At 43.9% G+C, this 13147-nt stretch overlaps 1 protein-coding gene across 2 annotated transcripts in view; it reads right to left on the bottom strand.

Annotated features, from left to right (window-relative positions):
- RIPOR2 (RHO family interacting cell polarization regulator 2) overlaps window positions 1–12842 on the bottom strand; it is a 215122-nt gene extending 202280 nt beyond the window's left edge. The window contains exon 1 of one of the 2 annotated variants that reach the window (XM_067006657.1): window positions 12757–12842. In XM_067006657.1, coding sequence (XP_066862758.1) covers window positions 12757–12832 — 76 coding nt within the window. In that variant the 5' untranslated portion in view covers window positions 12833–12842. The remainder of the gene's footprint in view (window positions 1–12756) is intronic. The other variant, XM_067006653.1, reaches the window with a different exon arrangement.
- Window positions 12843–13147: the final 305 nt, after the last annotated feature.

Raw genomic sequence — 13147 nt, 5'->3', positions numbered from 1 at the left:
TTGGAGGCAGTGCCACGTGGGGAGGAGGCACAATGGTCAGAAGCCACCACCAGGATGGGAAACTCACTTAACAGTCACTTAACAGGTGGGAACAGGCAAGTTTCCTGTGGCAAGGGATCACTAAATGGTGCTGGGACCCTGGAGGCAGGGACGCTTCAGGTCATGGAGGGGAAGGCTGGGGGGTGTGGGGGCGGGGCGCGGTGGGAGGTGGGGTTGTGTGTGTCTGCTTTCAGTTGCTTTTGGAGAAGACAGGGCAATGTCTGGCCAAGACAGGCACTAGCTCTGAGCCCAGGGGTCCTGGGTGTTCAGGTTTCTTTCTGAGTGGGCCTCGTGGTGGGCCTGTCTGGCACAGAAAAGAATCCAGAGACTCAGGGTAGATATTCCATACAGTTTTAACATTTGGTTAGCATTTTCCTTCTGTATATTTCTCAAACACTGGTGCGTTTAGCACAGCATTGGAAGATACTGTTCCCAGCAGACACCAGATATACCTCTGACTGCTGTCAGACGTTCCTAGCCCTGGAATCCACCTTTAGGAGACTCCCAGCACTGTGTGCATTTCAACTGGGCCCACATTTTTATATTTGGGGAAGCATGGTAAGATGGATTTTCTGAATAGACAGTGCAGGAAGCTGGAAAAACTGCTAGACTGGGAGACAGCTGATTGGGGATTGAGTCCTGGAGATAAAAGTTCTTACCATGAAAAATGCTTTGTACTTGTACAGAAATGACTTTGAATACTGGCTCTGTTCTGCTACTTAGTAATGCTTTAACTTCTCTGAGCCTCAAAGTCCTCACCTGCTAAATGGATACAGTGACCAACCTCGTAGGGTTTTGGATGAGGATTAAGTGAAAGAAAGACTCATATAGGGCTTCCCTGGTGGCGCAGTGGTTAAGAATCTGCCTGCCAGTTCAGGGGATATGGGTTCGAGCCCTGGCCTGGGAAGATCCCACATGCCGCGAAGCACCTAAGCCCACGAGCCACAACTACTGAGCCTGCGCTCTAGAACCCGCGAGCCACAACTACTGAGCCCACGTGCCACAACTACTAAAGCCCATGTGCCTAGAGCCCATGCTCCGCAACAAGAGAAGCCACTGCAATTAGAAGCCCGCCGTACCCCAACGAAGAGCTGCCTCTGCTCACGGCTACTAGAGAAAGCCCACGTGCAACAACAAAGACCCAATGCAACCAAAAATAAAACAAATTAATTAAAAAAATAATAATAATAAGATGGGGGAATTCCCTGGGGGGGGGGGAGAATGACTCACACAGTGCCTGGCACAAGTTCTGTCCCCAATAAGTGAGGAGTGACAGGGAGGAGTGAGTTTGGTTTGATGTGGGAAGAGGAAAGGTGAGAATTGGGCTGTGTCTAGGACAGAGGGGGACATCATTTCCTAGTACAGCTGGAGGCAGCAGAGTCCTGGAAGCAGTTACCCCTGAAGAGGTGATGTAAGAAGGGGTGCACAAGAAACCAAGTGCAAACTCCTGGCCTGGGCAAAAAAGAATGTATATTGCCCGTATGAAGAGGGTGAGTGGTCTGACTGATGTCTCCCAGGTGCTCAGAGGCAAGATCCGGAAACAAATCCCAAGCCCTTGGCAGGGACACTCACATCCCACCCCACCATCACCTTCTCAGATGATACAGAAATGGAGTTCGCATTAGGAGTGAGGGTGAAGAAAAAAATATGTAGTCTCTCCCTGAAGATTATGTTTCTCATCTTAAAAACCACACAGCTTCATTTCAGCTGTGGAGGAAACAGAAGGAAGTCGATTCCTTGTCCTCTGGGAGAATGGTAACGGTGTGTGGGCTGCTCAGCTCAAAGCTGTACTAGAAGCATAAAGCTAAACGACATGATTTCCTAAAGAAATCAAGATGTTCTTTCACTCTTTTCTCTCTGTGTGCTGGGTGTTATTATTTTAGATGCAAAACACAGAAGTTTAACTTGAGTTAGGGAAAGAAAATGGAGAGGGTAAGAACAAGGCAGCCAGAAAGCTCTTGAACCCCAGCAGGACTCCTGGATCCACTGTGACTGTGTCATAGCTTGTCAGGGCCAGCACAGCCTCCACTAGAGAACGGCTCTTCCCCCTCTCCCATCCTGGTTCTCCTGCCTCCCCTGGCCTCTGCTCTTCCGTATCAGCCTGAGTTTAGGTCTCACATTGGGAGAAACAATCCCTGACTTGTGTACAGGTTCTGCAATCACATACAACGTCAAAGAAAAAAAACGTAGGATTGCTACCTTCTGAACCATAATCCTTTACTGCTGATTGAATAAAGTATCCCTGAGTAGTTCCCACTAATATTCCCAGGGCACAGATGAGGCACATTGGGACCCCAGAGAGGTTCCTTGTCCTTGATTTGCCTAGAGATTCCCAAGACAGGCACAGAGCCATGAGGACCATGGAGACCTCAGGGGCTGTCCACTCTGGTGATTGCTGTTTGGCCATGCTTTTTGGTGATGAGAGATCTTACCACCTGCACATGATTATACCTGATAAAAATACATCCAGTAATGGATGCTACTCTGCAATGAAGATGCACAAAGGTGCATGCAACAACGGGGATGAACCTCAAATGTATTATGCTAAACGAAAGAAGCCATACTCACAAGGCTACAGGTTATAGTTCCATTTGTAAGACATTCTGAAAAAGGCAAAACGATAAGGACAGAAAGCAGACCATCAGCTGACGAAGGCGTGGTTGACTACAGAGGAGCATGAGGGGATGTTTGAGGTGGTGGAACTTTTCATATCTTGATTGTTGTGGTAGTTACACAACCATAGGTGTTTGCCAAGACTCACAGGACTGTACACTAAAAAGTAAAAGTGCTCTTATAAAAAAAGTACTCTATGTAAATTAAACTTCAAAAAACTTGACTAAATATTTTTAGAGAACCAGTAACAAAGATTAAATGACATACATATTGAAGTGTTTGGAGTGAAGTGTATGGATGTCTGTAACTAAATTTGAAAGCATTAAAATAAGATTTATTGATGGATTGATAGAGGGGTGGATATATGGGTAGATATAAGATAAAGCAAGTATAATAAAATATTAGTAGTAGAATCTAGCTGGTAGTTATATGGATGTTCCCTCTATAATTCTTTTAACTTTTCTGTATGTAAAAATTGTTGCTTATGAAATCTCAGAAAACATTAAAAAATACATCTAACACATCCCTTCATCATCTGTACCATTTAGAGGGTGCTTGCAGGCCCACAAAATTGCTTTCATCATTTCTGATAGCTCAAAAGAGCATCCTTTCTCTCCCTTTGAAACCATCCTGACAGAAGTAAAGCTTCCTCTTGGTCCATGGGGGGGCGGAAATCTCTTGAGATTATTTGCAGGCTCATTTACATGAATTTGCTATCCTCGCATTAACACAATATTAGCAAGTAAGTCCTTTATGGGTTTTTGTTACTTGCTTGAAAATTGAAGGATTGGATTAATTTGACTCTATTCGTACACAGAAACTCAGGGAACAAAGCTCTGGGCAGCAGCAATTCAAAGATAGCAAATATCCTAGATTGTTTTTCTCGATCTTGCCGGACCCTTTTTGTGTGCAGGCTCAGGTTTAAGATGCCTCTTCGCATTCCATTCTATGATGGAGCTAAGTGCCAAGCTACCCACCCCGAAGTACAAGGACATCCTGGTGCCTTGGGAACCAGGCACCAATGGCACCAACCTGCAATGGGATAGGGAATGGTCTTGTTCCCAAATCACCCTTCATTTTGGTGGGGGATGAAAAGATTTACCCTTCAAGGACTGTGTGTGGGATAGTTTTCTGAAAGTAGATACACAAACCCTCTCCTGATTACCCTGACCTTTTAAACACTCCTCCTTATCATCTGAGTACAGGCAGGCCAGCACGGCACAGCTGGAGAGTCAGTGACACCCAGGCTATGTGAATAATTAAGCAAACAGTTCAGTCCCCATCCAATACAATCCACTTTTATAATTATAATAATTTTTCAGGAATAAGTGAATCAGATTAGATACATTTAAACTGCCCAAACTCTGCAGGCCTCCATTTGAATTTGGCTGTATGGACCCAGCCTAAAGATATTTATGGCCATTGACTGTCAGAAAGGTATTCAAGTTGTGTTGTTAAGTGAAACAAACAAGTTGCAGAACAGAGCCGATGAAAATAATATATTGAGTATGTTTTAGAAAAAGAAATGGGAGCTCTATGCTGTACAATGAGGGGGCTGGGAATTCTAGATGACTTTCCCTCTCCCTCTTATGTGTTTCTGAATTGTTTGAGTTTTATACAACAAAGACATAATAGCTTTGTATCAGATCAAAACAAACGAAAGACATTTATTTTTTAGTGCTGCTGCCCAAGCTCACAGTCCTCACATTCTTGACAACTGGGGTGTGTCTGTGTGTGTGTTTGTGTACGTGTACACAAACATATGCACACATTCCTGTGCAGTTAAACAGTTTCTTGGATCTTGATATAGAAAAACTGGTACTCACATAGTGGCTTGCTTTTAGGCTAACATATTTCCAGATGGTTCCTATCCCCTAAGACCCTCCTCCTCCCCAACGTAATACACTGGCTTAATGCTGCTGAGAAAATTTGCTGTTTTGGTAATTTTCTGCTTCCAACCAGAGTCCAGGTTGTTATTCCAGCGGTTAACTTGTGGGCTCTTTAGATCTGTCCACCAACGACCAATCTGAGGATGAAAGGCTTTAAGACCCGCCACCAAGCTCTGCGTCCTCTAATCCCACTGTTTGAAGTTTTCATTCTTTATAATTTCAGTTAGTTGTGTTCGAATTTGTTTCTTCTTCCTCTCTTTCCCTCCACACCCTCTCTTTTGTCCGTCCTTGGCTGGAGATGGCTAAAATATCTGTCCAGATCAATGGACATACAAAGAGAGCACTTTCTCAACCAACAGAACCCCCTTGAATTATTCAAAGTATCTCCCTTTCTCGGGTTTCCCATGCTTTTAATCCTTGACAGTATAAGCTGGAATGGGGCATTTGGAAGTAGCACTCTGGGACTCAATCACTCAGGCAGGAAGGCTGAGGATAAGTCTTCTATGGAAAGCAATTCATTTTCTGGATGATGAGAAAACAGGTAATGTCATGTTGGAAGCTATATCACTTAACTCTTACACCAGTATGAATATTAGGCTCACTAAACAAAATACAGTCAGATTCTCAGTACTTGACAGAACAGCTGGTAAACAGGATGCAGAACTGTGGAGAAACTCAGGCCCTGGGGGGCCAGCCTGCCCGCTGTCTGGGCTGAGGCTGTTCATGGGCGACTTTAGCGGGTGGCTAGACTGGAACCTAGGAAAACATGTGACCCGTGGTTTACAGAAACGTTCTAAAAGGCTTCTTTATTTGGTTTTTTTTTTTACACTTGGGGTGATCCCCTTGCTTACCTCCTCCCAAATCTTTAAGCTTATGGCTTTAAAGGAAACAGGAGCCAAGCGAGGAGTTCATGGGGTATAAGACAGAACAGAGCCACTATGGAAAACAGTATGGCGGTTCCTTAAAAAACTTAAAATAGAGCTACCATATGATCCAGTGATCCCACTCCTGGGCACATATCTGGAGACAACTCTAATTTGAAAAGATACGTGCAGCGTGATGTTCATAGCAGCAGCATCTACAATAGCCAAGACGTGGAAGCAACCTAAATGTCCATTGACAGATGAATGGATAAAGAACACGTGGTACATATATTCAATGGAATATTACTCAGCCATAAAAAAGAATGAAATCATGCCACTTGCAGCAACATGGATGGACCCAGAGATTATCATACTAAGTGAAGTACGCCAAACAGAGAAAGACAGATATCACGTGAAATGACTTATATGTGGAATCTTAAAAAGTGATACAAATGAACTTATCTGCAAAACAGAAACAGACACACAAACATAGAAAACAAACTTGTGGTTACCAAAGGGGAAAGCAGGGGGCAGAGGGGGATAAATTAGGAGTTTGAGATTAGCAGATATAAACTACTATATATAAAAGAAACAACAAGGTCCTACTGTATAGCATAGGGAACTATATTCAATATCTTCTAATAAACTATAATGGAAAAGAATATACATGTCTAACTGAATCACTTTACTGTACACCAGAAATTAACACAACTTTGTAAATCAACTATACTTCAATTAAAAACAAAAACAGAGAAGCCCAGCCTGAATCAGCGACAGCAGCACTGGGAATCTGACATTTGGGAGTAATTCTAATTAAGTTCGATCAATGGCAAGATACCGAGGCAGCAAGTCAGGAAAGGCAGCAGCACGGCTTCTGCTGTGGTCTAGGACGTTTGGGTGTCTGTATCCAGGCTGAAAAGGTCAATCTGCAGCCATATGGCTTCCCTAAGCTGGTGCAAAATCCCGGAGGGGAGGAGCCCTGAGGAGAAACGTGAGAGTCGTTCCAGCCTCACAGCACGTCTGCCGACCCTCCCCAGATAACAGGTGAGCTGGGCGGAAAACCGATAGTCAGCAGGCTGCTCTGTAAGCTGATGCTGGGTCTCTGGCGAGCAGGGGCCATCTGCAGAGTGGGTGGCCCTGCGCGGATGGAAGAGGCTCTGGGAAAGGCGCTGTGCACACGCCTCCATCCATCAGCCCCTGGCTACCTGGGGCCTGCCCAGCACCAGCCCTTGTCTTCCGTTTCATCTGGAGACACAGAGGTATTTAGAAAAGGCTCCAAGGCCACACCGGGTAAGGAATAACCGGCTGGGTTCTTACCTCCTTGTGTAGGAGAACCAGCAGTCCAGGAGAGCCCCCTTTCAAAATCACACCCGCTCTCCCAACCACTGTCCAGGGATGGGTGTGTGGAACTCAAGACTGCTGCTTACGGCTCCCCTTCTTGCCCCATCGCAATGGAGAATACCACCACACTGAGTCAGGAGAACGGCCGAACAAGACGACCACGTCACATCAACACTGGGAAGGAAGTGACAAGTGGTATCTTTGAGACAGCAGCATTCCCAAATCTCAAACGGGTATCAGCTTTGTCACTGTTGTCTTCTCAGGGACAGAGAGAACTCATTCCCATTGCTTCAGTTGGGTCCACAGAGGGTGTCATCCTGAGCCTCCTCCAACAAAGCTCTCCCCAGACATGGAGTTCTACCTTTCAAGGCAGCAAAGCAGTAAGTTCCACTTGGGCTATGTCACCTGGATGCATTTACTTGTACTGCAAACAGCCTGGGGATCCACCACTGGGGAGAACACTCACCCCAGCTTCCCAGAAGAACAGGAGTGAACTGCACCCCCAGGGGCCAGGGGTCTCCCCCTGGCGGGGCTGGGTTGCCTCCTACCTGGTGTGTTGCAAGCTGGCCGGGTATGGGGGTGAAGTGGGGTGATGTTAGGATCTGAGTAAGAGGGGACTACCTTCTCCAGCATGGCATTTTCCCCAACCCCAAAGCGTGGTGGTGACAACGGTAGCCCCTTTATCCTGTCCCAAAGGTCACCATTACCGTTACCAGTCTCTCGGATCCCAATAGCCACCGCTGCCACTTGCCAGGCACTTGATACATTTTATGTCTTTTAATCCCCCTAATAACACTGTGAGGTTGGTGTCGTTATAACAACCATTTTGGGCTTAAGGAAGTAGACATTCAGGGATGTAGAGTGACTTGCCCACAGACCAAGAGCTAAGATGTAGAAGTAGGATGTGAAGTCATATCTCCCTGTTATCAAAGTTTATACACTTTCCCTTTCATCACCCCTAAACTTTAGCAGGTTCAAGGGAAGAAAGGGTCACAGGGCACCCTCTTATCTGTGCCTACCCCTTACTGCCAGCCCCTGCCCTGACACTGCTGTCGTCATTCAGAAGGCCAAGTGCCCACTGTGTTCTCTCTAGACCTCTTTTTACCTGGGGAGGTCTCAGTAAGCAGCTTAAAACAGTTTTCAGGGTGCCAGATAAGCCTCTCCTCAAGATATCTGCCCACCATCACATATTTGGGTATCTCTGCTGGTATGTTTCATTTTATTATTTAAACAATTTATTTAATTGATGGCCTCTTATAAAATTTGAATATCCTTAAGAAGGGTAACACATTACAGCTCTCATACCTTGGTTCCATTATTTTCCACCCCACACTATTATAGACTGTAAGTAATGTAAATATCTCATTACAGACCCTGGCAGTGAAAAGAAGTGAGAGGGACTAGGGGAAATTGGACTTTGGGAGTCACTGATTTAACATGATTATAAAATATGAATATAATTTTGATTGAATTCAAACCTTTTTGAGTACACTCGGCTCCAGGCATTTTCTAAGGGTTTACAGGCATTAGGAGAGCACATTAAGAATTGTATTCTGCCTGGGAGATTTGAATATAAACTATGTATTAAACAATATTAGGGGATCGTTGTTAATTTTATTAGGCAGTTATGTAGAAAAAGGCCCTTATTTTTTAGGGATGCTCTTACTAAAATATTTAGAGTTGAAATGTCATAATGCCTGCAATTTATTTTAAACTATTTCAGTAGGAAAACAGAAGAAGCAAATATGGCAAAATGTTAACAACTGTTAAATTAGATGGGTATATGTGATTCATTATATTATTTTCTCTACTTTCCTGTATATTTAAAGATTTTTCACAATAGAAAGTAAAAAAGAAAAACAAAGCCAGTAGCTCAGAATCAAGGTTCTATTACAAGGATGACAACTGGGTTTTGTAGTAAGCAGAATTCTAAGATGGCCCCATGATTCCTGCCCCCTGGTACACATGCTCTGTGTCATTCCCTCATGTAGGTGCGGGCAAAACTCGTGAATATGGTGAGATTTTACTTCCATTATTAGGTTTTGGTATATGGCAAATATTTAAAATTTGCAGGGCCTCCCTGGTGGCACAGTGGCTAAGAATCCGCCTGCCAATGCAGGGGACATGGGTTCGAGCCCTGGTCCGGGAAGATCCCACATGCCGCGGAGCAACGAAGCCCGTGCGCCCCAACTACTGAGCCTGTGCTCTAGAGCCTATGATCCACAAGTACTGAGCCTACGTGCTACAGCTATTGAAGCCCACATGCCTAGAGCCTGTGCTCACCACAACTAGAGAAAGCCCATGCACAGCAGCGAAGACCCAATGCAGCCAAAAATAAATAAATAAATAAATGATTTGCAGATGTAATTAAGGTCCCTGATCAGTTTATTTTGAACTAATCAAAAAGGAAATTATCTTGGGTGGGCCTGACCTAATCAGGCAAGTCCTTTAAGGAGAGATTAGAAGCAGCAACAGACACTCTCTAGTTGGCCTTGAGGAAGCAGACTACCATGATGTAGAAAGGGCCATGTGGCAGGGAACAATGCGCAGCCTTTAGTTGCTCAGAGCCTCAGTCCTACAACCACAGGGAATTGAATTCTGCCAACAACCACTGAACTTGGAAGGAGACAATGAGCCTCAGGAGACTGTGGTCTTGGCTAACACCTTGACTGCAGCACTGGGAGACTCTGAGCAGAAGACCCAGCTACTTCACACCCAGTGTCCTGTCCCATGGAAACTGTGAGATAATTAATGTATGTTGTCTTAAGACAATAAGCTTGTGACAATTTGTTATGAAGCAATAGAAAAAAAATCCAGGTTTCAACTGTTGTGGCAATTATAATTGATTACAAATAGCAGCACTATATTGGAAAGGATTCTAAGATTGGGTATGGCCTCCTTGGGAAAGAAAGATATGGAGAAAGCTGTGGTTGATTAGCAATGTCTGCACGGGCATGGAAAGGGTGAGTGGTGGCATGTATACCCTCTATTGCCATTCAAGGTGACTTTGTGTATTTGAGGAAAAAAGGGTTATTAACTTATTTTTCTCAATGACAGAATAACCCCAAGAGGCAACAACGCTTGGGTCTCCAAGTCAGAGGTGATGCTGACCTGTGAGAAAGACCTCAGAGAAAGAGGACAGGAAAAGTTATCCAAGACAAATCTTAGCAATCGCAAAACAATGTCTAGGACTAGCCTTGCAAGCCGGTGTTTGCAGTGAGAGGCTTCTCCATTGTTCCTTCCCTCTTCAGTGTCTTCACGCTGTCTCCCTTTCCACAGCCTCTAATTCTCTGCCTTCAAACATGCTCAGTGGTTCCATGAGTTGGAAAAATCAACCCCAAAGTCACTTGATCCTGCTGCTATTTCTGACTCACCCTGACCCTGATACAGCAGAGCTCTTGACCATCCTGGAGGAATGTCAGAATCCCTCCTTCCTCAGACACATAGGCCAGAGAGGTCAGGACTAACCTGCTGAACATCAAGCTTGGATTAAACATTTATTAACACATCATTGTTTCATATTAAAACCATGCAGACACTGTATCACAGTACCCAGATTTTAGTCTCATAATTTAAGTGAAATCAGTACAATGAAGCAGGCCTTTCTCCCAAGTTCTTGTTTTTAGAGGGAAGGCCAACCCCACCCGGCCAACAGTAGGCAATAATGCAGGTCACACTCCACCCTTTCTCAGTGACAGCAGAGATGCTGCCCTAAATCTGTGGGGCCACAACTGTTTTTATACTAACACAAAATGAGGTGTCACAAAAACTGGAATTTAAGGTCAAGGTAGGTGCAGCTGAAAGAAGCAGATGAATAAGGTGGAGACTCTGAAAAAACTACTAAGAGCGTCTTCAATTATATTAAGGAATGATTTTGCTGGGTGCAGTTCCTTGTATTGGGGTGCCATTTGGAATGCAACCAGCCCAGCTTGCCCTCCTAAGCTAGCAGACTCTGTTTATTTATGTTCCTAAACCACTCATTCATCGTAATTTAACTGTCTTCCCCAGGGGCTTTTAACACATAAGAAAGGCTTGCCAACATATAACTAGACTTAAATAAACTATGTGATGGGCTTTTAATGAGAACAGCACCCAGCACTTAAACCAGGGCTTGGTGCCCCACAGCTGTCACATTTTGCATTAGAGCACACTATGGGCTATATTTGCAATTTAAAGAATTAACTTCCAATGTTTAAGCTTGAGAGCTTTCACTTAGAAAATAGGATATTTTGAAAAAAAAAAAAAAAAAGGGAAATTGGGAAATCTGGCCACCGGTCAGACCCCCATTCCTCATGCAAATAATCTGATGGCACTGAATGGTGGGTGCCCTCCTGTACAAGTGCCTTCCCATGTACCACAGTCTCCACCATGCCCTATTGCCTCCTCAGACTGAGGCCAAGTGGCAGTTGTAATTTATCATCGTGGTTTCACTATTGTTTTTCCCATGACAGAGATAAGAAAGTGAGCTATTCCTTACCACCCTGAAAACAGCCCTTTTGCTCACTGAACTTAGCAGCACAGCCCCTCTAACCATTTGAATTTGCTGACATCTGAGTTAAATACACCTTTCCAGCAACAGACACACACCAATTTGTTACTTATTGAAGGATAGTGGTCTTGACACATACATCTTAGAATGCTTTCTCTTTCTCAGATTACATCAACACTAAAATCTCCCTTTTGATCACCTCACACTGGTCAGAATGCCATCATCAAAAAGTCTACAAATAATAAATGCCGGAGAGAGTGTGGAGAAAAGGGAACCTTCCTACAATGTTAGTGGGAATGTAAATTGGTGCAGACACTATGAAAAACAGTAGAGGTTCATTAAAAAACTAAAAATAGAGTTACCATAGGATCCAGCAATCCTACTCCTGAGCATACGTCCAGAAAGATGAAAATGCTAATTTGAAAAGATACATGTACCCCAGTGTTCATAGCAGCACTGTTTACAATAGCCAAGACATGGAAGCAACCTAAGTGTCCATTGACACATGAATGGATAAAGAAGATGTGGTATATATATACAATGAAATATTACTCGGCCATAAAAAATAATGAAATATTGCCATTTGCAGCAACATGGATGGACCCAGAGATTATCATACTAAGTGAAGTAAATCAGGTAGAGAAAAATATTATATGATATCACGTATATGTGGAATCTAAAATAATAATACAAATCAACTTATTTACAAACAGAAACAGACTCAAAGACATAGAAAACAAATTTATGGTCACTAAAGGGAAGAGAGGAAGGAGATGGATAAATTAGGAGTATGGGATTAATAGATACACACCACTATATATAAAATAGATAAACAACAAGTGTTTCCTGTATAGCACATGGAATTATATTCAATATCTTGTAGTAACCTATAATGGAAAAGAATCTGAAGCTTTACATCTGAAACTAAAACAATATTGTAAATAACTATAGTTTAATAAATCATAAATAAATTAATTTAATTAAAGCTCACTTTTGGTTAGAGTTCCTGTCAACTCAAGGGGAATCTTAGTATGAGTTTGATAATATAAGAAACCATATGATTGGATCCTTAAAGGAAATGTGACTCGCTGATCCTTGAGTTTCATGCATTCTGACTACACCACTGATACCTGTTTGATTCAGACACTGCATTTTCCCCCCACCATAATAAACAAAAGTTCCGATCCACACAACCCCTTGACTGGTATAAGTATTTGTATTTTCCATCAAGTGGAGAAATAAAGAAAAGAGGCCCTCTCTTGCTTGCTACTTGAAACAAAGTTTGTTTAGTTACCTCCAATTAGGATAGAGCTGTAGGAAGGAAATAGGGAGAGAGAAGTGGATGAAAATTAAGACCATTGGAAGAGGGTGCACAGGACACGAAGGAGGAGAGGGTGGGGGGAAGCTTGGAGCGGATTTGCAGGAGAGGCATAAATGCGTATACTGGGAAAGGTGTGGAGAAGGAAGGCGGGGGCAGTGGGAGGGGGTCTGGGGGGAGCGGGCAACACCCTGGAACACTCACGGTTGAGCTGCCGCCTCCGGATCCTGTCCCTCCATGGCCTGTTTCTGATCCAGTGCAATCGTGAAGGTAACACCATGGTCCCAAAGTGAGGGTCTAGTACCTTCTCATGGCTGGAGAGCAAAAGAAGTGCTTGTAGCGATACAGGAAGTCAAGGCCAGACGTATAAAAAAAAATTTGTTTTAAAGCTCTCTTCTCCTTTTTTATATCCAAGGCTTCCGCTGACTTCTTTTATCTTGAAACTTGCCTTTTCTTTCCTTCCCTTAACTCCCGACTGGCCCGAAGGCAGCTGCTGTGCTGGGCTGCCCGGCCCAGGCCTCCTGTGCCATGTTTTATGCATGAAGATGATGGGCCAGTAATTTATTCCAGCCGAGCCGATCACCGGGCTCCTGTG

This window comes from Kogia breviceps, chromosome 10 (genome assembly GCF_026419965.1).
Source record: "Kogia breviceps isolate mKogBre1 chromosome 10, mKogBre1 haplotype 1, whole genome shotgun sequence".
NCBI lineage: Eukaryota > Metazoa > Chordata > Mammalia > Artiodactyla > Physeteridae > Kogia > Kogia breviceps.
Note: the sequence above shows the minus strand (reverse complement) of the source record. Positions and strands in the feature narration are given on the sequence as shown.